Consider the following 26954-nt stretch of genomic DNA (forward strand, 5'->3'; position numbering starts at 1 on the left):
ACAAAATGTTAAAAATAAAACTAAGACATCTACTTAAATGATGCCTGTTTAATGCTCTTAAATGTTCTCTAGAATGTATTTAAATAATCAGAAGCAAAATACAAACCCTAAACTAAGATTTTTTTTATTTTCTTAGAATGCTCAAAATGAACTCGTTTAAATCCCAAACCAATCTCATATCTCAAAAGAAAAAAATGCAGGCAACATCAATGGAGGATAAGAGGAACCATTACATTAAAATTTTTTTCTCTTCTTTCCCAAGCACTTGTTTTTCCTTTTTTTTTTTTAAGTGTTAAATGTGATTTTAATAAGTAGAGGAGGTGAGCAGAAAGAAGATATACATCCAGGCGGGAATCACACAGTGTAAACCAGATGAAGAATCAGAAATGGAAGATGTGCAGTTTTTCCCAAGGTCAGTTCACTCGAAAATGAACACAACCGAGGTACTTTCAGGATAGGTTAAATGAAGTCTTGATAAAGAGTTCATACTGTGAGCCGATGCAGAACTGACTTCCTCCTAGAGGTCCATGTACAAACATGCCTTGGACATGTATTACAGAGTAAGCTACCACATCTGTTCCTTATTTGGCTTCCTTTTAGGAGGCAAGGGTGCTATGCGCCATATAATGACCTCACAAAACTTCAGTAGGCATCTGTCCTTACAGATCAAACAGCGGGTGGGATCAACTCTCGTTCCAAGTACGAGCTGGACTGGAATTCCGGGACCTCGAGTTTTTTTCTTCTCTAAAGACTGAGGTCCCTAGGGATTAGGGCAATTCACCCCAGGGCAGACAGCCTCAAAATCTTTCCCAGAGTGCTTCCCCTCCCATTCCGGTCGGGGATGGGGTGTGGCGGCCTGGGCCCCCACTAGTTGAGGCAGGGGCAGCAGAAGCAGCAGACGGTCAGGCAGGGGTTCTTCTTGTACTGCACAGCCTTGCGCACTGCACCTTGGCCTGGCCGGTATAGTCGAGGGTCTTCTGCACGTTGAACTCGATGACGTCCAGGGTGTCAGCCTGCTGCTCCACCAGCATGGCCATCTGCAGGAAGAGGTCATGCAGGTCGCGGATGCGGCTCTCCAGCCGCAGCATCTCGCGGTGGTGGCTCTTGATCTCGTTGAGGGTCGCCCGCGCGCCCTTCACGTCAGCCAGCAGGTTCTCTGAAAACACATCTCACTTGCCTCGTTCGAACATGCCCTCGATCTGGTCGCCCAACACGTCCTTGCCCATGATCTCCAGCTGGCGCTGGACACGGATATTGCAGTTTTCGCACTGCTTCATCTCGGCCTGGTTGTACTCGTGCATGACGGCCTGGAACGGGCGGGTGAGAGTGCTGTACTGTGCGCATGGGATGCGCGCCACCGCCGAGTGCGCGACTGGCGTCCTTGCTCAGCGCCTTCATTGCGCTCAGCTTGCGGTGGATGCTCTCGCCCTGCGCCTGATGTCCTTGGCAACAGAGTTGATGGGGTGCTTGATGCTGCTGAGGCACCACATGGACGTGAGGAAGCGAGTGTTCTGCTTTCCCAGCCGCTTCACGTCGGCAGTCAGCTGCTGGTTTTGATCCTGAAGGTCCTGGATATCTCGGTACAAGGATTGCAGGATGTGGTCCGTCTTGAACATGATATCCTCAGGGGGCGAGTCAAATTCATCCTCCTTGTCTGGGAACTGCTGTTCAAACCGCTTGGTTAATCCACAAGTCCTACTAGCCGGTCCTTCATTATGCTTTGGGGTTGAGATGTGGTTTTCTTCTCTTTTTCCTCTTAATCCATTTTGTCCCCTTGCTGCAGCTCCATGTCTTTATTTGTCTTATTTTTCCCTGTAACACACTCTTCAGATGGACTGATTTCTTCCTCAAAGATGGTTTATAATTTCTGTGAGTTCATGGACCACAACCAGCATTCTTTGCTGACCAGATTCAATGGACAGTCCTTCCTTGAGGATACCTGCTTTGGGGATGATGATCTTGTTGAAAAGACTGTGGAGAAGCTAACAGATGTTTCTCTCAGGTCCACAGCTCCTTAACTTTACGTATCCCAGTGTGAGCAGGAATCCTTGGTAGGAGCTGACCTGGCCTTGTGTCACTAGCTCTGGGTGTTAAAAGCAGGCCACTCCATCTGATTCCTTGAAACCCTATTTTCTTTTTTGTTTTTGAATTTTATTGTATTTATTTTTTATGCAGCAGGTTCTTATTAGTTATCTGTTTATATGTATTCGTGTATATATGTCAATCCCAATCTCCCAATTCATTCCACCCCCACCGCCCTCCACAACTTTAACCATTACATTAAAATTTTTTAAATTGCTTTTAAGCTGTACAAGTCCTTCAACTTCCACTCACGAATAATATTGTTACAGCCTCTACCCAAAATTTACAAAAGTCCCAACTTCACACAATTCTTTTGTCTTACAGCACTTTGGTTCTCATTAGCACCTCCACCAGAGTATAAGTGGAAGAAATAAATAATAAGTACAAATAGAAGTCCTCTTCTTACTAGCTGTGTGATCCTAGGAATGTTACTTGTCTCATCCAGACTCTGCTTCCCCAACTGCGAAATGATAACATCTACCTCAGAGGCTGCTGTGAAACCTCAATGAGATAAAATATATGCAATGTTTAGCACAGTACTTGCCACAAAGCAAACAATGACAGCTTTTATCATTTTTCTGAAATTTTATGTTTAATGTATTTTCAATTCAATAACGTCATGTAGTTACAAAAAAAAATCACTATGTATTGATTACTGTAGTTCCTCAAAAAAGTACTTTTTCTCATCTCAGTATTTGAGACCTCATTTTCACTTAAATGTGTTTATTCTATGTCAGTGCCCAACTTTAACTTGAAAATCTTCACAGTAATACTTCAGTATTTTGTTACCAGAAAAAATACACAAGAAATGTATATTATGTGATTTTTTAAGAAAAAACAAAAAAGATGTCATTTTTGAACACATAAGAGTAGAACACACGACCACAGATGATGATGTATAACCAATGTCACCTTCAAGATATACAGATTCATCCTTTAGTTCTATTTCTAAAGAAAGAAGGATAAGAGGAAAGCAATATTGGAGGGACCTACTATATGCTAGGCAAGGTTGAAAACAATCTATAAATCTGTCTCATTAAATCTACCCAACAGTCCTTTGAAATCTGAGAGAGAATTTACCTTGTCGATATTCACACGGTTAGCAGGAGCGATGCAAATGGGATTTAAATCAAGCTCTAGATGGCTTCAAAGCCTATGTTCTCCTGTCTCTTAATCACAAACTACATAGCAGGAACAATTACATTATTTTATGGTATAATTTTACGACATTTTGAAGTCTCTAAAATGTTAATAAAGTGAATATTACTTTGATGAAAGAAAAGTTTGTGAATACTGTGCTATTCTAGTTATTACAGTAAAATAACTAGCCTGGGGCTTCCCTGGTGGCACAGTGGTTAAGAATCCGCCTCCCAATGCAGGGGACAAGGGTTCAAGCCCTGGTCCGGGAAGTTGCCACACGCCGTGAAGCAACAAAGCCTGTGCGCCACAACTATTGAGCCTGCACTCTAGAGCCAGGGAGCCACAACTACTGAAGCCCGCGTACTTAGAGTCCATGCTCAGCAACTAGAGAAGCCACCGCAAGGAGAAGCCCACGCACCGCAACGAAGAGTAGCCCCCACTCACCGCAACTAGAGAAAGCACGCACAGAGCAAGGAAGAGCCAATGCAGCCAAAAATAAATTAAATAAATAAATTTTTTAAAAAATAACTAGCCTGCAAGTGCCCATTCAACAAAATTTGTTCATAAATCATTTATCCTCAGTACAAGTCTTCCCAGCTGCTCCTTTCCAGTTTTTATTTTCATTGCTACATTTTAACCCACTCTAGAATATCAATTTCATTACTTTGTTTTAGGTAGAAAGTCTCCATATCAATTAGATGGCTGTTCTTAAGTATCCCCAAACCTTATTTTAAAAAAACAAACAGGGCTTCCCTGGTGGTGCAGTGGTTGGGAGTCCGCCTGCCGATGCAGGGGACACGGGTTCGTGCCCCGGTCCGGGAGGATCCCACGTGCCGCGGAGCGGCTGGGCCCGTGAGCCGTGGCCGCTGAGCCTGCGCGTCTGGAGCCTGTGCTCCGCAACGGGAGAGGCCGCAACAGTGAGAGGCCCGCGTAATGCAAAAAAAAAAAAAAAAAAAAAAAAAAACAATACCTCCTCTCTCTCCTCCACCCTCTGTCCAGCAATTACCACTGTTCAGTATTTATGGAGAAGACCAAGCCGAATTTCTCAGAACACAGTTTAAAAACAAACAAGATTTTGAACTACTAACCTTACTAGGAAATTCTATGAAAAATGTCCTGTTCACATTTTTCTTCCTGTATTGAGATCCTGGCTAAATATTATTCTTATTTCTGTTAGAAGTTAAGTAACTATGGCTCATAACCAGGCTCCATCACATGCCTATAACCAGATCTGGAATAACATCCTACAAGTATCCCGAAGACCAAGAATGAACTTTATTAATCAGCATAACTCTAAAACAGAAAGTCTTAGAGACAAGCACACAGGAGGGTTTCAAAACATATGTATCAGCAGAGAATTGAATATGTAAACCTGATTAGAATAAAAAGTAGTTTTCTTTTACTCCCAAATTATTTACCTGTAAAACTTTAAATTGGCCTGAGGCCATTATTTGTTTCTTAAGAGCAACAGGGGAAAAAATGTATCATTAGCCATGATATCAGAAGAGTATGCAGGATATTTTATAAGCCCTATCCCATTACAGCTGTTTACTTTAAAAACATCAGTTAACATTTCATATCTGTGTATAAAAAAGGTATGTTTCCTGCCAATAAAAAGACATATAACTCTGGCACTTTCTTCTTGAGGAGAAGCAGGACACATTAAAACACTGTGTGTGTATATTTTATTTTGTTTTGACTCTAATGTCTTTCTGGGGCAGATCAGCCATTCTCTTTCCTCCAAAACACAAAGAATCCTCCTTCCATGTAGGTGATATGGTACAGATGTATTTGTTTCTTATTTGCTGCCTGAACAAATTACCACAGACTTAGAGGCCTGAAAGCTACAAATTTATTTATTATCTTCCAGTTCCGGAGGTTAGAAGTCCAAAATGAGTCACAGTGGGCTAAAATCAAGGTGTTGGCATAGCTGCATTCCTTTCTAGAAGTTCTAAGGGAGATACCATCTCCTTGCTCATTCAATTTGTTAGCAGAATTTAATTCCATTAGGTTGTAGCACTGAGGTCCCCACTTCCTTGCTGCCTGTGAGCTGGGGACAGTTCCCACCTACTAAAGGATACCTGCATGTCCATGAGTCCCTTCCTTTATCTTCACAGCCATCAATGGCAGGTTAAGTACTTTCATGCTTCAAATCTCTCCTGCCTCTTCTTCTACCATTGCAGCTCTCTGGCTCACTCTCCTGCCTTCCTCTTTCACTTTTAAAAACTCAAGAATTTAGAATGGTCCCATCTGGATAATCCAGACTAATCTCCGATCTCAAAGTCCATAACCTTAATCACATTTGTGAAGTCCCTTCTGCCACATAAGGTAACATATTCAAAGGTTCCAGTGACTAAAATGAGAATATCCTTGAGGGGTCGCATTATTGTGCTTACCATACAACATCACATGCTGAGCTGCAATGACTTGAAGAGAGGAACAAAAGAGCATGTCACCACCTTTTGGCTAAAGAAGAAAAGTTCTTAGGATAAAACAGAGTTCAAAATGCTAAGCAATCTTCATCAAATACTACCACTATCAGAGAATCCATCAATTTAAGTAGACATTATCATTAAATCCTTACTTCTTTTTAAACAGAAAAACACCTAAATATATTAACAACTTACTCAAAGCTAACTAACTACATTTCTCACTGTAAAATAGCACTGGTTTCTCCCATTAGGCTCTCTCGCTGTTCACTTTCTTTATGTTCCACAAATCTTTATCTGGAAGAAAGCTTCTCACAAAGCTAAAGACACACTGGAAGACACACAGGCTTAGATGAGGTCTTCTGAAAACCATGACACTTTTTATATCACAGAAACAAAAATGAATTTGTTAAAATGGTAATAAGACCCATGAGTGCAAGACAACCAGCCAGAATCTTAGAATCCCCATATTAAATATATCTGAAGACTAAAGAAAGGGTGTTGCAGCTTTAAACTAGTTTTGACAAAGAGAAAGAATAACTTCTATGGGTATAATTTTTCTGTTGCTCTTCTAAGTAAACAAAAGACTTGCCTTAGAGAAGAGATGAACAGAGAGAAAAAAGATCCCATAAAACTGATTTTAGTCTTTAAGTAAAAATTTCCACAAAATGTCATCCTTCCAAAACAAAGTAATAACTTTTAATACTAGTAGACTCCAAAAGGCAAAGTAATGATAAAGTGCCTTGACAAATTTATTCTAAGTCTGTAAGGTTACTTAGACTATATGAAACATTCTTGTATCCATTCATTCTTTGGGAATACAGAGATTTTATATACATAAAATTCAAGTCTGCACTGAACATTACCTCTAATCATATTTAAAAACTAAAATTAGTTTGGAATCTCAACCTACAGAAATTTTTATCAAAGCGATTCAAATTTACAATGCTCATTTGATTTTATGGACTTTGAGAGCATATGTGCAAAAGGCAAACACAAATTATTTTAGTCTAGTTTCCACTAATGGCAGAGTAAATTGGTCAAGCATAGTTTCCTGCAGATAATTTCTAAACCTAGATAAACCATTTTTAAAAACACACTTATGTGAAGGCCCTGGAAAGTGATCAAAGGCAGGAACGCAGGGAAGGAAGGGTTACATTTGAAATACATAAATTGCAATGGGTAAGGATTCCAAGTTTGGGGTTTTGTGCCTAAGGGCACTGACCCCCATTACTGCCATCAACTCCCATTCCAATGCCCACAGTTCTTGCAACAGAAAAATGCAGATTTAAAATCCAGAGATGGTAGAGAACATGAATTAAGACAGAGTAACTATAAATTTAGAAAGAAAAATCCTAAAAAGAATAGAGCCACAGCAGGAGCAAGACCCAAATCCCTGGCTTACCATTAAAATACACACACGGGGGAGAAGGGAGGATCCAGGAGGAGGGGGAGAAGCAAACAAAAGTCAGAGGGGTGTCTACCCTTAAAAGACTGGCAAGCCATGTGAGTTTACTGCTTTTTTTAGACTGATGGTTTTCCCCAAACAGTACACAGCTCAAGCAGCAGAAAGCTGGGGCCTTACTATAACTTGAGGTGTCACAGGACAGAGCTCAGAGCTGAAAGAGCAGCTAGAAATTTAGGAAGGAAACACTAAAGGAAAAAAAGATACACAAAACCTAAGGCCCATGATCTTAGTATCAACTCTACCAAAATTCTTGGTGATATCTAAACTACAGAGGTACAGGGCTGATCTATCAGGTACCAGGTTACTAAAGCAATAGCTGTAAGCCAGAAGAACTGAACAGACACAGTACAGGGAAAAGAATGTGTAGCTTGAGATCAGACAAGTTAACTGCCAGCTGGAACAATAACAACAAAAAAAAAACCTCAGAGAACACAGTAGAATCTCAAATGACAAATATATTATCCACAATGTCCAGTTTTCAACCAAAAATTACTCCACATGTTGGATCAACAGTACAGAATAGAGCCCAGAAATAAACCCATACACCTACCTTCGACAAAGGCGGCAAGAATACACAATGGAAAAAAGACAGTCTCTTCAGCAAGTGGTTGGGAAAAGCTGGACAGCCACACGTAAATCAATGAAGTTAGAACACACCCTTATACCATACACAGAAATAAGTCCAAAATGGCTTAAAGACTTAAATATAAGACACTACACCATAAAACTTCTAGAAGAGAACACAGGCAAAACATTCTCTAACATAATTCGTAACAATGTTTTCTTAGGTCAGTCTCCCAACGCAACAGAAATAAAAGCAAAAATAAACAAGTGGGACATAATCAAACTTATAAGCTTCTGCATAGCAAAGAAAACCATAAACAAAACAAAAACACAACCTATGGATTGGGAGAAAATATTTGCAAACAATGTGACCGACAAGGGCTTAATTTCCAAAATATACAAACAGCTCATACAACTCAAAAACAAACAACCCAATCAAACAATGGGCAGAAGACCTATATAGACAATTTTCCAAAGACGACATACAGATGCCCAACAGGCACATGAAAAAATGCTCAACATCGCTAATTATCAGAGAAATGCAAATCAAAACTACAATGAGGTATCACCTCACAGGGTCAGAATGGCCATCATTTAAAAGTCCACAAATACCAAATGCGGGAGAGGGTGTGGAGAAAAGGGAACCCTCATACACTGTTGGTGGGAATGTAAGTTGGTAACAGCCACTATGGAGAACAGTATGGAGGTTCCTTAAAAAACTAAAATAGAGTTACCATAGGATCCAGCAATCCCACTCCTGGGTATATATCTGGAGAAAACTATAATTCAAAAAGATACATGCACCCCAATGTTCACAGCAGCACTATTTACAATAGCCGAGACATGGAAGCAACCTAAATATCCACTGACAGATGAATGGATAAAGAAGATGTGATATATAGACACTATGGAATACTACTTGGTAAAAAAGAATGAAATAATGCCATTTGCAGCAACACGGATGGACCTAAAGAATATCATACTAAGTGAAGTACATCAGAAAGAGAAAGACAAATGCCATATGATACTTACGTGCAGAATCTAAAATATAACACAAATGAACTTATTTATGAAACAGAAACAAACTCACTGACAGAAAACAAACTTATAGTGACCAAAGAGGAAAGGAAGTGGGGGAGGGATAAATTAGGAGTTTGGGATTAGCAGATACAAACTATGTACTATATATAAAATAAATAAACAACAAGGTCCTACTATATAGCACAGGGAACCATAGTCAGAATCCTGTAATAAACCATAACAGAAAAGAATATTAAAAAGAATGTATATATATATGTATAACTGAATCATTTCTCTGCACACCAGAAACTAAAACAATATTGTAAATCAACTATACTTCAATAAAAAATTACTCCACATGCAAAGAAATAGATGTACATAACCCATACTCATGAAAAAAATTTTTAAAGGCAAATCAAAGAAATTGACTCTGCAAGTGGGCTAATAAAAGGGATTTAGTAGACAATGACTTCAAAACAGATAATATTTCACCTGAAGTAATTCAACATAAGCCCTAAGTAGACTGTGCTAAATTAAAGATGCATGTGTAATCCCTAGGAATTCCTACAAAAATAATACAAACTTATAGCTAAAAAGTTCATAGACAAAATAAAATGGAATACACAGAACTATATGATTAACACAAAAGAAAACAAGAAATTCCAACAAAGAAAAGCCTAGGACCAGATGGCTTCACTGGTGAATTCTACCAGATATCTAAGGAATAAATACCAAAAACTTCTCAAACTGTTCCAAATATTGAAGAGAAGGGAACACTTCCTAACTCATTCTATTAGGTCAGCATTACCCTAATATCAAAACCAGACAGAGACACTACAAGAAAAGAAAACTGCAAGCCAATATCTCTCATAAATATAGATGCGGGAATTCCCTGGCACTCCAGTGATTAGGATTCCATGCTTTTACTGCCAACTGTGTAGGTTCAATCCCTAGTCGGGGAACTAAGACCCTGCAAGCCATGCGGCACAGCCAGAAAAAACCCATATATATGTACGCAAAAATCCTCAACAACATACTAACAAACTGAATTCAACAGCATATTAAAAGGATTATAGACTGTGACCAAGTGGGATTTATCCCTGGAATACAAGCATAGGTCAACATACAAAAATCAAAGCAAGAGGGCTTCCCTGGTGGCACAGTGGTTGAGAGTCCGCCTGCCGATGCAGGGGATGCGGGTTCGTGCCCCGGTCCAGGAGGATCCCACATGCTGCAAAGCGGCTGGGCCCATGAGCCATGGCCTCTGAGCCTGCGCATCCGGAGCCTGTGCTCCACAGCAGGAGAGGCCACAGCAGTGGGGGGCCCGCATACCACATACAAAAAAAGAAAAAAAAATCAAAGCAAGAGACCACATTAACAGAATGAAGAGGGAAAAAAAACACATGGCCAGCTTGATGCAGAAAAAGCATCTGACAAAATTCAACACCATTTTGGAATAAAAACACTAAATAAATGTAAAATACAAGAGAATTTCCTCAGCATAATAACAATCATACATGAAAAACACACAGCTAACATCATACTCAATGATTAAAGACTGAATGCTTTTCCCTAAGATCAGCAACAAGGTAAGGATGTCCGCTTTCACCACTTCTATTTAACAAAGTACTGAAAGTTCTAGCCTGCACAAACAGGCAAGAAAAATAAATCAAAGGCATTCAAACTGGAAAGGAAGAAGTAAAATTATCTCTGTTCACAGATGACAAGATCTTTTATGTAGAAAACCCTAAAGACCACACACACACACACACACACACACACACACACACACACACACACACACAGAGAAAGAGCTAAAAAATGAATTCAGCCAAGTTGCAGGACACAAAATCAACAACACACAAAAATCAGTTGTATTTCTATATACTAGCAATGAACAACTCAAAAATAAAGAAAACAATTCCATTTACAAACGTATCATAAAGAATAAAATACTTAGGAATAAATTTAATTAAGGAGGCTGAAAGCCTTGTGCACTGAAAACTATAAAAGACTGCCAAAAGAAATTAAAGATCTAAATAAATGGAAAGACATCTGTGTTCATGAACTAAAAGTCTTAATACTTTAAGGTGACAAAACCACCCAAAATGATCTACAGACATAATACAATCCCTATAAAAATCCCAAAGGCATTTTTTTTATAGAAATAGAAAAACTCATCCTAAAATTCATATGGAATTTCAAGGGATACTGAATAGTCAAAACACTTTTGCAAAAAAAGAACAAAATTGGAAGACTTGATCTTCTGAATTTTGAAACTTACAACAAAGCTCTAGTGATCAAAACAGTATGGTACTAGCATAATGATACATATTCCATACACCAATGGAATAGAAGACAAAGCCCAGAAATAAAGAGTTACATAAATGGTCAATTAAATTTTGACAACGGTGCCAAGTCCATTCAGTGGGGAAAGGATAAAGTTTTGAACAAACAGCGTGAGGAAAACTGGATATCCACATGCAAAAAGCATGAAACTAGTACCACCTTACACCACATAAAAAAATTAACTCAAAATGGGTCAAAGATCTAAATTGAAGAGCCAAAACTACAAAACTCTTGGAAGAAAACAAGGGGGAAATCTTCACTGAGCTAGATTTGGCAACCGTTTCTTAAGTATTACACCAAAAGCACAGAGAACAAAAGAAAAATTGGATAAACTGGACTTCATCAAAATAAAAAATTCTCCATCAAAGGATACTATCAAGAGAGTGGAAAGACAACTCACAGAATGGGAGAAAATATTTGTGGGAAAAAATATTTTAGCTGACAGGGACTAGTATCCAGAATATATTTAGAACTCAACAACAAAAAACAAATGACTCAGTTTTTTAAATGGATAAAAGACTTAAAAAACATTTCACCAAATAAAATATAAAATGGTCAATAAGTACATGAAAACATGTTCAACATCACCAGTCTTTAGGAAAATGCAAATCGAAACTGTAAAATATTACCTTCACACTTATTAGGGTGACAATAATTTTTTTAAAAAAAGGAAAATAACAGGTTGATGAAGATGTGGAGAAATTCAAATTCTAGTGCACTGTTGATGGGAATGTAAAAAGGGCAGCTACGGTGGAATACTGTTTGGCAGATCCTCAAACTGTTAAACACAGAATTGCCATATGACCCAGAAACCCCACACCCAGATATATACCCAAAAGAACTGTAAACAAGGACTCAAACAGATACTCGAACACCAATATTCATAGCAGCATTATTTATAACAGCCTTTTCAAAAAGTGGAAACTAGCCAAGTGTCTATCAAGAGATGAATAAACAAAAAGTGACATACAATGCAATATTATTCAGCCATAAAAAATGGAATGAAGTTCTGATACACGTTACAACATAGATGAACCTTGAAAACATTATGCTAAGTGAAATAAGCCAGACACAAAAGTACAAATACTGTATTATTCCACTTACATGAAGTACCTAAATTAGGCAAATTCATAGACAAAAAGTAGAACAGAGGTTACCAAGGATTGGGGAAACAGGAAAATGGGGAGGTACTGCTTGATGAATACAGCGTTTCTCTTTAGGATATGATGAAAAGGTTCTGGAAATAGTGTTAAGGGTGACACAACACTGTTAATCCACTTAATAACACTGAATTTTACATTTAAAAATGGTTTACAAAAAAAGGACAAAAAGAAAAAAAGCAGGAAAGAAAGACAGGAAGAAAAAAGGTGATAAAAATAGAATATAGCAAAATGGCAAACTCAATCCAACCATATCAATAACTAGTAAAAATATATATGAACACTCCAAACAAAAGGAAACTGAAATTATAAGAACAGATAATAAAGCAAGACTCAAGAACACTCTATCTACAAAGAAATAGACTTTAAATGCAAATTCAAGATAGCTACAGTAAGCAAAATATAAAGATATGTGAAATAAGGACAGACAAGTAGATAAATGGAACAGATTAGAGTTCAAAAATACACCTTACAGGGGCTTCCCTGGTGGCGCAGTGGTTGGGAATCAGCCTGCCGGTGCAGGGGGCGCGGGTTCGTGCCCCGGTCCGGGAGGGTCCCACGTGCCTCAGAGCGGCTGGGCCCGTGGGCCATGGCCGCTGGGCCTGTGCGTCCAGAGCCTGTGCTCCGCAACGGGAGGGGCCACAGCGGTGAGAGGCCCGCGTACCACAAAAAAAAAAAAAAAAAAAAAAAAAAAAATTTATAAAAATACACCTACAGGGCTTCCCTGGTGGTGCAGTGGTTGAGAGTCCGCCTGCCGATGCAGGGGATGCGGGTTCGTGCCCCGGTCAGGGAAGATCCCACATGCCACGGAGCGGCTGGGCCCATGAGCCACGGCCGCTGAGCCTGCGCGTCCGAAGCCTGTGCTCCGCAATGGGAGAGGCCACAACAGTGAGAGGCCCGCGTACCGCAAAAAATAAATAAATAAATAAAATAAAATACACTTACAGATATAGAGTCAATTGATTTTCTAAAAAAGTCCCAAGGTAATTCAGTGGAGAGAGGAAGGTCTTTTCAACAAATGGTATTGGATCAATTAGATATCTCCAGGGGAAAAAATAAGCTTCAACCTTTCCCTTGCATTATATCAAAAAGTACCCTGACACGAATCATACACCTTAACACAAAAATTAAAACTTTAAAACTTCCAGAAAAAAATGTAGAAGAAATTTTTTGCAACTGTAGGACAGGAAAAGAATGTCTTAGATAGGGCTCCAAAAGTGCAAACTATAAAACAAAACTCACACCCCACCCCCAAACAAAGATAAAGATACACTGGGCTTCATCGAAATTAAAACGTTCTGCTCAAATCACACCACTAGGAATATTAAAAGACAATGCACATATACTCACAAAAAACATTCACACTCACACACACACCTGACAAACTTGTATCCAGAATATAAAAAGACCTCTCACAACTCAATAAGAAGACAAACCCAGTTTAAAACAAGGGCAAAAGTCTAGTTACCCTATATTTCACAAGACTGTCTTTTATTGAAGCCTCTTAGCCATTTTTTATTTTTGTGTAAATCAAATGCACTTCAATCCAAGGCTCAGATCTTATCCCACACATGTGGGTTAGGCACACAAATTTACCCTTTTGTCATCATTAGACATCGTAAGAGACAATAGTTAATAAAAGGAGATGGGATAGCTTAGTCCCGAAGCACTTAGGGCTGAAAATGGACTCCAGTTTGAATTGAGTAATTTAGCAGTATTTGTTCCACAGTTTTAAAGTAAATTCATACTGTCTTTTAAAAAAAAAAAAAAAAAGACAAAAGATCTGGACACTACACAAAGATAAATGAAATGGGAAATAAATATTCACAATCAGGTTCAACATGATTTGTAATCATGTATATGCAAATTAAAGTCATAAAGAGATACCTCTACCCATCTATGGGACTGGCTAAAATTAAAATGATTTACAATGACAAGCACTGAAGGATATAAAGCAAATGGGGCTCTTATGCATTGCTGGTGGAAATGTTACAACCATTTTAGAAAAGTGTAGCACAGAGGAAAGACCAGTGAAGATACAGGGAGAAAGTGCCAATCTGCAAGTTAAGAAGAGAGGACTCAGAAAAAAAAACCTATGGACACCTTGATCTTGAACTTCCAGCCGCCAGAACTGTGAAAAAATTTATTTCTGTTGTTTAAGCCACCCAGTCTGTGATAATTTTGTTATGGCAGCCCCAGCAAACTAATACTGTTGCTATATAAGACTACTGAAAAATAAAATTACCTATTAGTTTAAAAAGAAAGAAAACAGTGTAGCAAATCTTAGAAAGTTAATCATAACACTTACCAGATGACCCAGCAATTCCATGCCTAGGTATTTACCCAAGGGCATTGAAAATAAATGTTCATGGCAGTTTTATTCACAATAGTCAAAAGTTGAAAACAACCCAATACGTATCAAAAGGTGAATGGATAAATATATTATGGCATACACATCCACTGGAACACTGCTCATCAAATGAATGTACACTGTATGATTCCACATATATGAAATCCAAGAACGAGCAAAATGAAATCTCTAGTAACCAAAAGTTCGTGCTGGAGGTGGGGGGACTGACTCAGAGAGGCACAAGACAAGTTTTGAGGGGTCACCACTGACCTCTGAATATATTCCTAGTTGTGACAATAAAACTGTAACATCAGCATTATCTTCCAATTAGATATGGTAGAAAAACACATTTCTGATTTATTGAAACAGATTTCAAGTCCCTAAGACAGAAATTAAAACAAATGACTAAAACTGCATCCTATTTTACTGAACGTGTCTCTCAAAAGATCATGCCTCCCTACCTGCCCTGTTGTTTACATGGTATTGAAATGTAAAGTTCTATAAGTATACCTATAATCATAAATTTACATTGAACCCTTTTAACTTAGCCTATAGCCAATTTCAATCTACTAAACCAAAGACTGATAAAAACTCTTTAACATAGTTAGAATTTTTATACATAAAGTAATCAAGTATAATGGCAATAAAAAGTAAAACAGCCCATCTAATGTTCCCCCAAAATATTAGCCTTAGAGACTCAAAGCTGTAATTCACTAGAAGTAGGCTGACACCATTTTTTAGGAACAATCAATAAAATAACCAGTAAAAAGTCGATACAATAAGAAGCCTGTATGTGGAGCATTGTTTATATTCATTTAAGATACACTGCAATTGTTAAAACTTACATGTACTGGAATGGAAAAGAGAAGTACTGGCTTAAGCATCCAAATAGAAAATAAAGCCCTTAGAACCCAGAAATTGAAAATTTGATACATTACTAGTTTGAAGAAACTTACACTAAATTAATTTTTCTCAAACAATGATGAATGGTCCAGCAGGAGGTGACAAATAGTAAGGTAAACTACAGACCTTCAATAAACATTACCTGACCATATGGAATAAAATCTATACCCAAAAATACTACTGTAACTTTGAAATGTATGAAAAATAATATACTAAAGTTTACAAAAGAGTAAGCTGCTTGTTTTTGTCTGGATATTAATCCTCATTTTCCGACACTATGTGATGAAAGATAAAACCAAAAAAATACAATCATAAATGCTATATGGGTATTATGTGTTAAATATAAATTTGGATAACATTAAGTTCAATTAGTTGAAAAAAAAAGAGGGTTTGTGGGTGTGTAATTTTAATATGTTTATGTCTCCACAACTGGCAATCCCATACCTAAGCATAAACCCATTCTTCTGGATTTGAGCACAGCATCACCCTGACCTGGTGACAGCTGAATCCAGTCACATATATAAGTAATTTAGAGACTATCTAAATCAAACATAGGTACTGAAGATGCTTATCATCATATATGATTACAGTGTAGATTTTAAAAGGCATACTGAATCTGCTACGCTGAAGTTGTCACAAAAACCTATGCATGTTTTAAATGCATTTAAGACATCATCTCAACCTACAGATTATCATACTAAGTCCAGTAAGTCAGAAAGAGAAAGACAGACACCATATGATATCATTTATATGTAGAATCTAAAATATGACACAAATGAAATTAGTTATGAAACAGAAAATGACTCACAGACGTAGAAAACAAACTTATGGTTACCAAAGGGGAAAGGGGTGGGGGAGAGATAAACTGGGAGTTTGGGATTAGCAGATACAAACTACTATATATAAAATAGATAAACAACAAAGGTCCTACTGTGCATAGCACAGAGAACTATATTCAATATCCTGCAATAAACCATAATGGAAAAGAATATTAAAAAGAATATATATATACACATATATATGTATAGCTGAATCACTTTGCTGTATACCAGAAACTAACAAAACATTGTAAATCAACTATACTTCAATGAAAAAAGAAGTCATCTCACACCTAATTTAATACTGGAAATGGTTATATGGCATATTTACAAATTTTCCTATCAATAAACAATTTTTAAAAGCTTGAAATAATAAAATTTTCTAAAATGTTCACCAACTACATTATCTTATAGACATCTCAAAAATAATTCATTAGTTCCTTAATTATCGATCACCTATTACGTGGCAAAGACTATGTAAATCATACTTTTTCCCACCTATGCATAAATCAAAAATGTTTGCATATAAGTACTGTTTTATCAGATTGAGAAATTATCAGTTACCATAAGAACATTAGTGGATAAAACAAACTTAGACTATCCCTTCCTTCTATAAAAAATATTTCATAAAATGCTTCTATGATAAATTTGAAAAATATTTTCTCATGATACATGGTGTTAATGTATCCCCATATATCAGAAAACATTTTGTTGCAGCTTAGCAACAAAATTATAAAACTCAAAGGACCATACACAGTAAAAATTAATGGAGGATATACTTTCTTTTTTTTTTTTTTGTCGCACCACACAACATAAAAAACATTCACTATATATAAACCATGGTATAACTTAAACGTGATTTAAGTGTACCATCTTAACTAATGCTCAAAAAATGTTACAAATTTGTAGTAAGGCCCATCTAAATGTTCATCCAGTGCCAAGACTTTTCTTGAAGAAAAACCATAAATCAATGTGATATAATTTAATCCTGAAATCTGTACTATGTAGTATTATTTTTTAATCATACATAATATGCATGAAAAATTACACCTAAGTCTGCACTATAAAAAATTCTGCTTATTCTGTCAATAAGACACCAGTATGATTTTAATTTTTACTTCCCTAATGCCTAATGATGCTGAGTATCATATATGCATATTTGCCATTCACATATATTCTTTGGTGAAGTGTCTGTTCAAATCTTTTGCCTATTTTTTAATTGGGTTGTTTGTGTTCTTACCAATGTTGAAAGTTTTTTATATATTCTGGAAGCAAGTCCTTTATCAAATATATACTTTGCAAACATTTTCTGTCTACGGCTTGCTTGTCATTTCATTCTTCTAGAAGCATCGCTCACAGAAGTTTTACATTTTGATAATGTCTAATTTACCAATTTGTGTGTGGCGGGGAGAATTGTGCTTTGGGTTATATATCTAAGAAATCATTTTCTAATTCAGAGACAAAAAAATGTTCTCCTACGTTTCCCTTTAGAAGTTCTATAGTTTTAGGTTTTATATTTAGGACTATGATCCATTTTCAGTTTTCTTTTTTTCTTATATGAAGTAAGGTATAAATACAAGTTCACTGTTATACATATGGATATCCAATTCTCCCAGTACCATCTGTTGAAAAGACTATCTTTTCTCCACTAAATGTGTCAAAAATCCGTTGTTCTCACATGTGTGTGTCTATTTCTGGGCTCTCTATTCCATTCCATTGACCTATTTGTCTATCTTTTTGTCTTGATTAGTATAAGTCATTGTAACAGGTCTTCAAATCAGGTATGGTTAATGCTCCAACTGTGCCTGTTTTGGGTTGTTTTTTTTTTTTTTAAGTTTTGGCTATTCTAGATCTTTTGCATTTCCATATGAATTTTAAAATCAGTTTGTCAATTTTTAATAAAAGCCTGCTGGGATGCAGGCTGTAACTGTGCTGAATCTATACAAATCAATTTAGGGAAAATGGGCATATTAATAAACACTATAAAGTCTTCCAATTCACAGACAATGTTTATTTACTTGTTTAGGTCTTCTTTAATTGTCCTCAACAATATTTTCTAGTTGTCAGTATACAACTGTGTATCTTCTGTCAAATTCAACCCTAAGTAGTTTATATTTTCAATGCTATTATAAGTGGTATTTTTGAATTTCAACTTCCAATTGCTTGTTAACATTATACAGAAATAAAGGGAATTCCCTGGCAGTACACTCGTTAGGACTCCACACTTCCACTGCACGGGGCATGAGTTCGATCCCTGGTTGGGGAACTAAGATTCCTGCAAGTCACGTGGCACAGCCAAAAACAAAAAAAAGAAATAAAACTAATTTTTGTATATTGATCATATATCCTGAAATCTTGCTAAACTCCTGTATTAGTTCTACAAACTTTTTTTTGTGAAGTCAAAACAAGATACTACTACACACCTATTAGAATGGCTAAAATTAAGATGACTGACTATAACGAGTGTTGACAAGGATGCAGGAAAAGTGCAGTTTTCATACACACTTCAGGTAGAACACCTGGGCAATTTCTTTCAAAGTTAAACATACATCTACTATATGATCTGGCCATTCCACATCTACATATTTATCAAAGAGAAATGAAAGCATATGTCCATAAAAATACCTGTATATGAATGTTCATAACAGCTTGATCTGTATTAGTCAAAAACTAGGAACAACTCAAATATCAATCAACAGGTGAATGAATAAACCAACTGTGGGATACCTATATAACGGAAAACTACTCAGCAATGAAACAGAATGAGCTACTGATACACAAAACATAGATGAATCTCAAAATAATTAAGCTGACTGAAAGAAGCCAAACAAAAACACAAACTGTATGATTCCATTTACATAAAGTTCATTAAAATGCCAACCAATCTATAGTGATAGAAAGCAGATCCATAAATGCCTGAGGAGGGATTACCAAGGGGCATAAGGAAACTTTTGGGGGGTGATATAACTATCACTATCTTAATATTGGTGGTGGTTTTATGTCAAAACTTGCCAAACTGTACATTTTCAATATGTTGCAGTTTACTGTATATCGCTTAGACCTCAATTTTTTAAAAAAGGTACCAGCATAATCGTCACTAGGCACCAGAATATACTTTTTAAATTGATATATAACTTTAAAGTGATATATAATTCACAAAGCATAAAATTCAACCTTTTAAAGCATACAGTTCAGAGGCTTTTTTGTATATTGACAAGGTTGTTCAACAATCACCACTATTTAACTGCAGAACATTTTCACCACTCTAAATAGTGGTATCCATTAGCAGTCACCGACATTCCCCCCCAAGTCCCTCAGAATATCATTAACTTTCAGATGACAATGTATTTCATCTGGTCACTACATTTCAAGCCTCAAGACCTTTCACGTTTGAGAGATTTGTTTTCCATTCATCTCAGGGGCCTGCCACTCTTCATCATTTTAGTCTTTCTCATGAGAGCCAGAACCATACAGATATAGACATTGATAATTTCAGAGATGCTCCAATCATAGAAATAGCATTTAGTGTACATGTATAACTGTAATAGTGATTACCAAATTATTACTTTTATTAAAACATTAATTCCAAATGTAGAAACTTTATCTCCCTCTTGGCTTCTCCTCATTATCAATGCCAGGACTGGCCAAGACTGAACCACAGTGGTGAATGATGAAGACATGATGCCTTTGAAATTTTTGAACAGCACATAATCTGCAAAACTTTAAAAATTTAAATTAACACAGTCCATTTTGAGATAACTCCACAATTTACTATACTTACTCAACAACTTGTCATCATTTAACATTTATAAAACTTTGGGTAAAGCCAAAGCCTCATTGGAAGGATAATGAGTTTATACTCTGCATTGAACCAACATAGAACATTATGATTAATAACTGTGCCTTTTTAAGAAATGAAACTGAGTTATTTGTAGTGAGGTGGATGGACCCAGAGTCTGTCATACAGAGTAAAGTTAAGTCAGAAAGACAAAAACAAACACCATAGGCTAACACATATATATGGAATCTAAAAAAGAATGGTTCTGATGAACCTAGGGGCAGGACAGGAATAAAGACGCAGATGTAGAGAATGGACTTGAGGACACAGTGAGGGGGAAGCATAAGCTAGGACGAAGTGAGAGAGTAGCACTGACATATATACACTGCCAAATGTAAAACAGATAGCTAGTAGGAAGCATCTGCATGGCACAGGGAGATCAGCTCGGTGCTTTGTGACCACCTAGAGGGGTGGGATAGGGAGGGTGGGAGAGAGACGCAAGAGGGAGGGGATATGGGGATATACGTATACATATAGTTGATTCACTTTGTTATACAGCAGAAACTAACACAATACTGTAAAGCAATTATACTCTAATAAATATGTTAAAATAAACAATAAAATAATTGTGCCTTTTTTAAAAAAAGAAGATATCACCATGTGCATTACAGCATCTGTTATTTCTAGGAGAGATGATAATCATAATCAAAATCTAGCAATTTTTATTATGGAAGTGTATCAGTGATGACAAGTATACATAATAAACCTTGGAATAATTTGTGTTTGTTTTTATTGATTCTATAATTTGAGAGTTTATTTTTTGGAGCACAGAAATTAAATATGATAAAGCAAAAAATAATAGCTGATACTAAGATTTTTACACTTCTATATTTAGCACATATTGTGAAAAAACAGTGAAGCATTACTCACTGCTTTAAAATCAACTTTTTTTTTTTTTTTTTTTTTTTGTGGTATGCAGGCCTCTCACTGTTGTGGCCTCTCCCGTTGCGGAGCACAGGCTCCGGACGCGCAGGCCCAGCGGCCATGGCTCACGGGCTTAGTTGCTCCGCGGCATGTGGGATCTTCCCGGACCGGGGCACGAACCCGTGTCCCCTGCATCGGCAGGCGGATTCTCAACCACTGCGCCACCAGGGAAGCCCTAAAATCAACTTTTTATATAATATATTCCGAGCACACTAAATCACAAGTTCAATATATTCCCATGATATGCCTAAGCAATGTATTTGAGCATTAGAAATTGAAATGTTGCTGAAGCATGCTTTGTGAAGGATATTACATTTCCTTAGTCAAAACAGGGAATAAGTATTACAGTATGACCATGTAATTGAAATATCAAAGACAGGAAAATTCAAAAAGAACATGTAATGCACATCTTTGATGTTCTTTTGGCATAACTACTTTCAAAGCACGTTATTAAGCATTAGGAGACTCGATATGTGAGATGGATATAATCAAAGACCTTCTGAACCTAAAAAGGTACAAATTCCACTGAACACATCCACTTCAGAAAAATTACTGGGTACCCAATGAAAAGAAGAAAACGGCAAAGCCTCATTAAAATGCAGATGTTAGGTAGTTCTTTAAGCACTTGGTAGGTATTCAAAATTTTGCCTGAAAAATTATGAACTGCTTCATCATGGGCCTTACAACTTGTCAGTACTCAAAGCTGTGACTGCTACACCCTTGAATGTCAAGAGGCTGCTCTAAATGTTTAAGAAAAGAATGATGAATGAAGAAATGAATTCAACAGATCTTCTAGGCACCATGCCAACATGAGACTTGTCACCTAAAAAACAGCATTTCTCCTGGACATTTCTCCTTGGGAAATGAAAACTTAAGTTCACATAAGACCTGTATACAAATGTTCAAGTAGCTCAATTTATAATCAACAAAAACTTGAAACAACCAAATTTCCTTCAACCAGTGAATCAGTAAACAAAAGGACTTACCAAGCTCATTGAGACTCTGAGCAGCTTTTGTTATCTCTCGACTTCCCCCCTGCAGTTGTCCCTGGAGTCTCTTACTGAGATACAAGATGCGAATGATTCTCCGAAGCAAATCACAGGCAACCTGTGCAATGTTAAATAAGTAAAGTCAATCCACGAAGTTTTATCACTATGTGAACCTGTCTCTTCTTCCCAAATGCTAAAAATTCACTCACGTATTTTTTGTTTTCCACCAATCAGAAATCTAAATAATCACAAGTCTTAAAAAGCAGCATTTTACAATAAGCTCCAAGTTACCCCAAAGAGAATTTGGGATTGAGGTGCTATGAAACCTAAGCACTTTTCTCCTCAGTCGTAGACCAGTTTTCTTCTCTAGGCCAGTGGTTCTCAGTCTTGACTTCATATTAAATTCAAGCGTGTAGGGGGACTTCCCTGGTGGTCCAGTGGTAAAGAATCCGTCTTTCAATGCAGGGGACGCCAGTTGGATCCCTCGTCAGGGAACTAAGATCCCACATGCCACGGGGAAACTAAGCCCGCGTGCCACAACTAGAGAGAGAAAACCCGCACACCACAACTACAGAGAAGCCTGCGCGATGAAACTAAACATCCCGCATGCCGCAACTAAGACCAGACGTGGCCAAACAAATAAAGAAAAAAGAATTTCAAATGTGTAGGTTCAAAAAGTTCCAATGCCCAAGCAAGACAGAGCCCTGACCAATTAAAGCAGAATCAGTATTTCTTTTAATATCCTCATGCAGTCCCTCTGGGTAGCCAAGGTTGACAACCACTGTGCTGGGGCTGCTTAGCTTCCTACTACTGTTTCCTATTGTTTCCAGTCCTAGTTTCCCTTTCCTAAGTCCCTAGGAGGACAGACTTAAAATGCCCAGTTTCACTAGATCTTAAAGAATAAGCATGCCCTTACTGATATTTCCTAATTTTTTTTATCATTAATAACAAATTGTAAAAGATAAAGTTATTAAAACAAACCAAAAAAACCCTATCATTTATATGTCACCTCTATTTCCTTTTCTGTTACCGGATCCAGTAGTGGGTCTTAACCTATCCAAAAGACTAAGACATGAAATAAAGATTTGTGTATTTCAAGACACTTTATTACAGAGGCAATCCAGGGCAATTGCCTGGGGAGAATGAAAAGGGAGTCTGATGGAGTAACACATATATAGTGACCTTCAGCTTCAGTGGTGATAATAAAGAAAAAAGAGACAGTCTATGCTGCTGCATCACCACCATCTTTGAATGGCCCTGAAGCTGGCTGAGAAGCAAGAACATCTCCCATGTAAGGAGGAAAATCCTAACTGGTAGCAATAAGAATTAAAAGCCCTAGGAAGACAGGGTCTGAGGCTTCAACTATAAACATTTTTTCTGAATGAAGTACACATACACCTCAGAGCCACACACATGCACACACAACATACACAAACATACAATCAAATACACACTTATATGTACATCAAAGGCAGCCAAGTATTAAACATGTTTACTTTTTACTGACTGCTTTTCTGAGTAACTGTAGTCTGAAGTACTTAAAATAATAAAAGAATGTCAAATAAGAATTTCTCCCTGTAAAATGGAAGATTTAGGCATCTTAATCTTTAATTAAATTTTATTTATTTTCTGAATAGGTAATAGAAGCATATGATTCAAAATTCAAAAGGTTAGAAGATAAAAAGTCATCCTCATATTTTTATGTCTCAACTGTGCACTCACCAAAAACAACCACTGTTATCAGTTTCTTGCTTGTCAGAATTATATTTTTAGATGTACCATTTGGAATGTAGAATCTCAAGCAATCATTCCTCTTGGATTCTAAATACATCATGAGGAGAAATAACAGATCTAATCACCAAGAGCTGTCCTTCCAGAATTCTCAGTCTACCCAATAAAGGATACGCCCTCAAACATGAAAGCTTTGAGCTTATTTCTAATGCTTTTCTCTTTAACCATACTTAATCTGTCACCAGGTCTTACTGATTATTCTTCTGTTGCATAACACAATGGCTATTTTACCTCTATTCCTACAAGCATCACCCTAATTCAAATCTTTATCACCTTCACCTTAACACTGTGGTCTCCTGGCTAGCTTTCCAGTCTCTTACTGAAATCCATCTTGCCAGATTTACCTTCTTAGAAACAGTTTTCAGCACTCCAGCCCCCTTTTTCATAAACCTCAGTGGCTCTCTACTAACAGATCATGTTAAATCATCTTAGAATAGCATTTTATAAACTCCTCAGTCGGGCTTCCCTGGTGGCGCAATGGATAAGAATCTGCCTGCCAATGCAGGAGACACAGGTTCAATCCCTGGTCTGGGAAGATCCCACATGCTGTGGAGCAACTAAGACCATGCGCCACAACTACTGAACCTGCGTGCCATAACTACTGAAGCCCGCACGCTTAGAGCCCACGCACTGCAATGCAGCCAAAACTAAATAAATAAATTTATATATGTAAAAAAAAAAAAAAATCTCAGTCAACACATCTTAGATAATCTGTAAGGCAGCAACTCTCACCATTTCCTAATATAGTTGCTTCCACTCCAATCAATTTCCTTTTCTTCCTTATTTTTCATTTCAGACTTTTATTATCAAATATATTATTCAGCACTAAAAAGAAAAGATCTATCAAGCCATGAAAAGACACAGAGGAATCTTAAATGCATTTTACCAAGGGAAAGAGGCAATCTGAAAAGGCTACATACTATATGATTCCAAGTAGAAAAGACACAACTATGGAGACAGTAAACAGATTAGCGGTTGCCAGGAGTTGGGGGGATGAAAAGTCAGAGTACAGAGGATTTTTAGGGCACTGAAAATACTCCACATGATACTATAATGATGGATATATAGCATCATACATTTTTCAAAACCCACAGAATGTACACCAAGAGTGAACTATGGACTTTGATAATGATGTGTCAATGTAAGTTCATCCATTGTAACAAATGTGCCACTCTGGTGGCAGATGTTGATTAAGGGGGAGGCTATGCATGTGTGGGGCAAGGAATATATGGGAAATCTATATCTTCGTCTCAATTTTGCAGTGAATCTAAACTGCTCTAAAAAATTGTCTTTAAAAATATAGATTTAGATATTACAAATACAGAAAACTACATATAGAAATTACAGCAAGGGCTTCCCTGGTGGCACAGCGGTTGAGAATCCGCCTGCCAATGCAAAGGACACGGGTTAGAGCCCTGGTCTGGGAAGATCCCACATGCCTCGGAGCAACTAAGCCCATGCGCCACAACTACCGAGCCTGCGCTCTAAAGCCCATGCTCCACAACAAGAGAAGCCACCACAATGAAGAGTAGGCCCTGCTCGCCGCAACTACAGAAAGCCCACATGCAGCAATGAAAATGCAACGCAGTCAAAAATAAATAAATAAATTTATTTTTTTAAAAAAGAAATGATAGCTAAATGAACTTGGAACTACCATGCAGATCAGGAAACAAAACCATGTGTGCCACTACAAAAGCCCTCCATGTACCCACTACCAATCACGACACCCTCCAGCCATCCTCCCTACTTCCCCAGCCTAACCAAGAGAGACACCATTCTGGCTTTTGTGGTAATCACTTCCTCACTTTCATTTATGGCTTTATCACTGAAGTATATATACTTAAACGTTATAGTTTAATTTTGCCCTTTTTATTTTTTTAACTTTTATGTTTTGCCTGCCTTGGGTCTTCATTGCTGCATGCAGGCTTTCTCTAGTTGTGGCAAGCAGGGGTTACTCTTCATCGCAGTGCGCAGGCTTTTCATTGTGGTGGCTTCTCTTGATGCAGAGCGTGGGCTCTAGGCGCGCAGGCTTCAGTAGTTGCAGCACATGGGCTTCAGTAGTGGTGGCATGTGGGCTCAGTAGTTGTGGCACATGGGCTCAGTAGTTGTGGCTCGTGGGCTCCACATCACAGGCTCAGTAGCTGTGGTACACGGGCTTAGTTGCTCCGTGGCATGTGGGATCTTCCCAGACCAGGGATTGAACCTGTGTCCTCTGCATTGGCAGGCAGATTCTTAACCACTGTGCCACCAGGGAAGTCCTAATTTTGCCTTTTTAAATCTAAATGGGTTCCTTTAGCACCTCTTTTTTTTTTTCCTTTGCAATCTGTTGAATATATGGGATCATCTGTCCTCTACAGTTTCCCACAGACTGGTTTTAGTTGATTGCTTTCCCCTAGTTTAACAAGTCCCTCTGTCTTCTACATTCCTTATACCTTAGTAGATGGATGTAGGCAGCTTCATCAGATACAGGTTTAATATTCTGGGCAAATTTATTCATTAGGTAGTAGTGTATTTATAACATATGTATGATTCTCTGTGTTGTTAGCAGCCACTGATATTCAATGTCAAGATCCATCAAAACATAATGAATACAAAATGGTGATACTCTAGTTATGTCATTTTGCCTTTATTTGCTAGCTTATAAAACATCTCTATGAGAACAAACTTTACCTCATCTTTATTAGTTTACCCAGTGGTACTGTTCTTACAGAATAGTAAGAATAAAACACCAGATTCTTTCCACTAGTTTATAAGTTTTCAAAAGTGAGGACTACTTTCCCAATAGCCACCAAAGATGAACAATTAGTTCATTGTTTTGGATATCATTATGAACTCACAGATTTAAACATAAGATTCCAATCCACTGCAGCTCTTATCCTTATAGATGCTCACATTGACCCATTTTTGGCCAGTCGGAGCTTCTGAGGGTGATCACCTGTACTGATTTGTCTGAGACTGAGAGGTTTCCTGGGACATGGGACTTGCAGTGCTAAAACTGACATAGTTGGTCACCGTAGGGCCTCTCCAAGTTGGCTCCTGAAGCCTTTTATCATGACTCTAGTTAATAGTTATTGATACTTGCCTTGGTATATGGTATAAAAATATTCCAGGATCATTTTGCATATTTCA

The 26954-nt window shown here is 37.5% G+C and overlaps 1 protein-coding gene and 1 pseudogene across 2 annotated transcripts in view; both read right to left on the minus strand.

Moving 5' to 3' along the window:
- COG5 (component of oligomeric golgi complex 5) overlaps positions 1 to 26954 on the minus strand; it is a 270936-nt gene that overhangs the window by 210835 nt on the left and 33147 nt on the right. For both annotated transcript variants that reach the window (XM_059074512.2, XM_067042835.1), the window contains exon 6: positions 22032 to 22152. In XM_059074512.2, coding sequence (XP_058930495.2) covers positions 22032 to 22152 — 121 coding nt within the window. The remainder of the gene's footprint in view (positions 1 to 22031; positions 22153 to 26954) is intronic.
- LOC131762774 (syntaxin-11-like) lies at positions 833 to 1788 on the minus strand (annotated as a pseudogene).

Source organism: Kogia breviceps, chromosome 9, assembly GCF_026419965.1.
Source record: "Kogia breviceps isolate mKogBre1 chromosome 9, mKogBre1 haplotype 1, whole genome shotgun sequence".
Taxonomy (NCBI): domain Eukaryota; kingdom Metazoa; phylum Chordata; class Mammalia; order Artiodactyla; family Physeteridae; genus Kogia; species Kogia breviceps.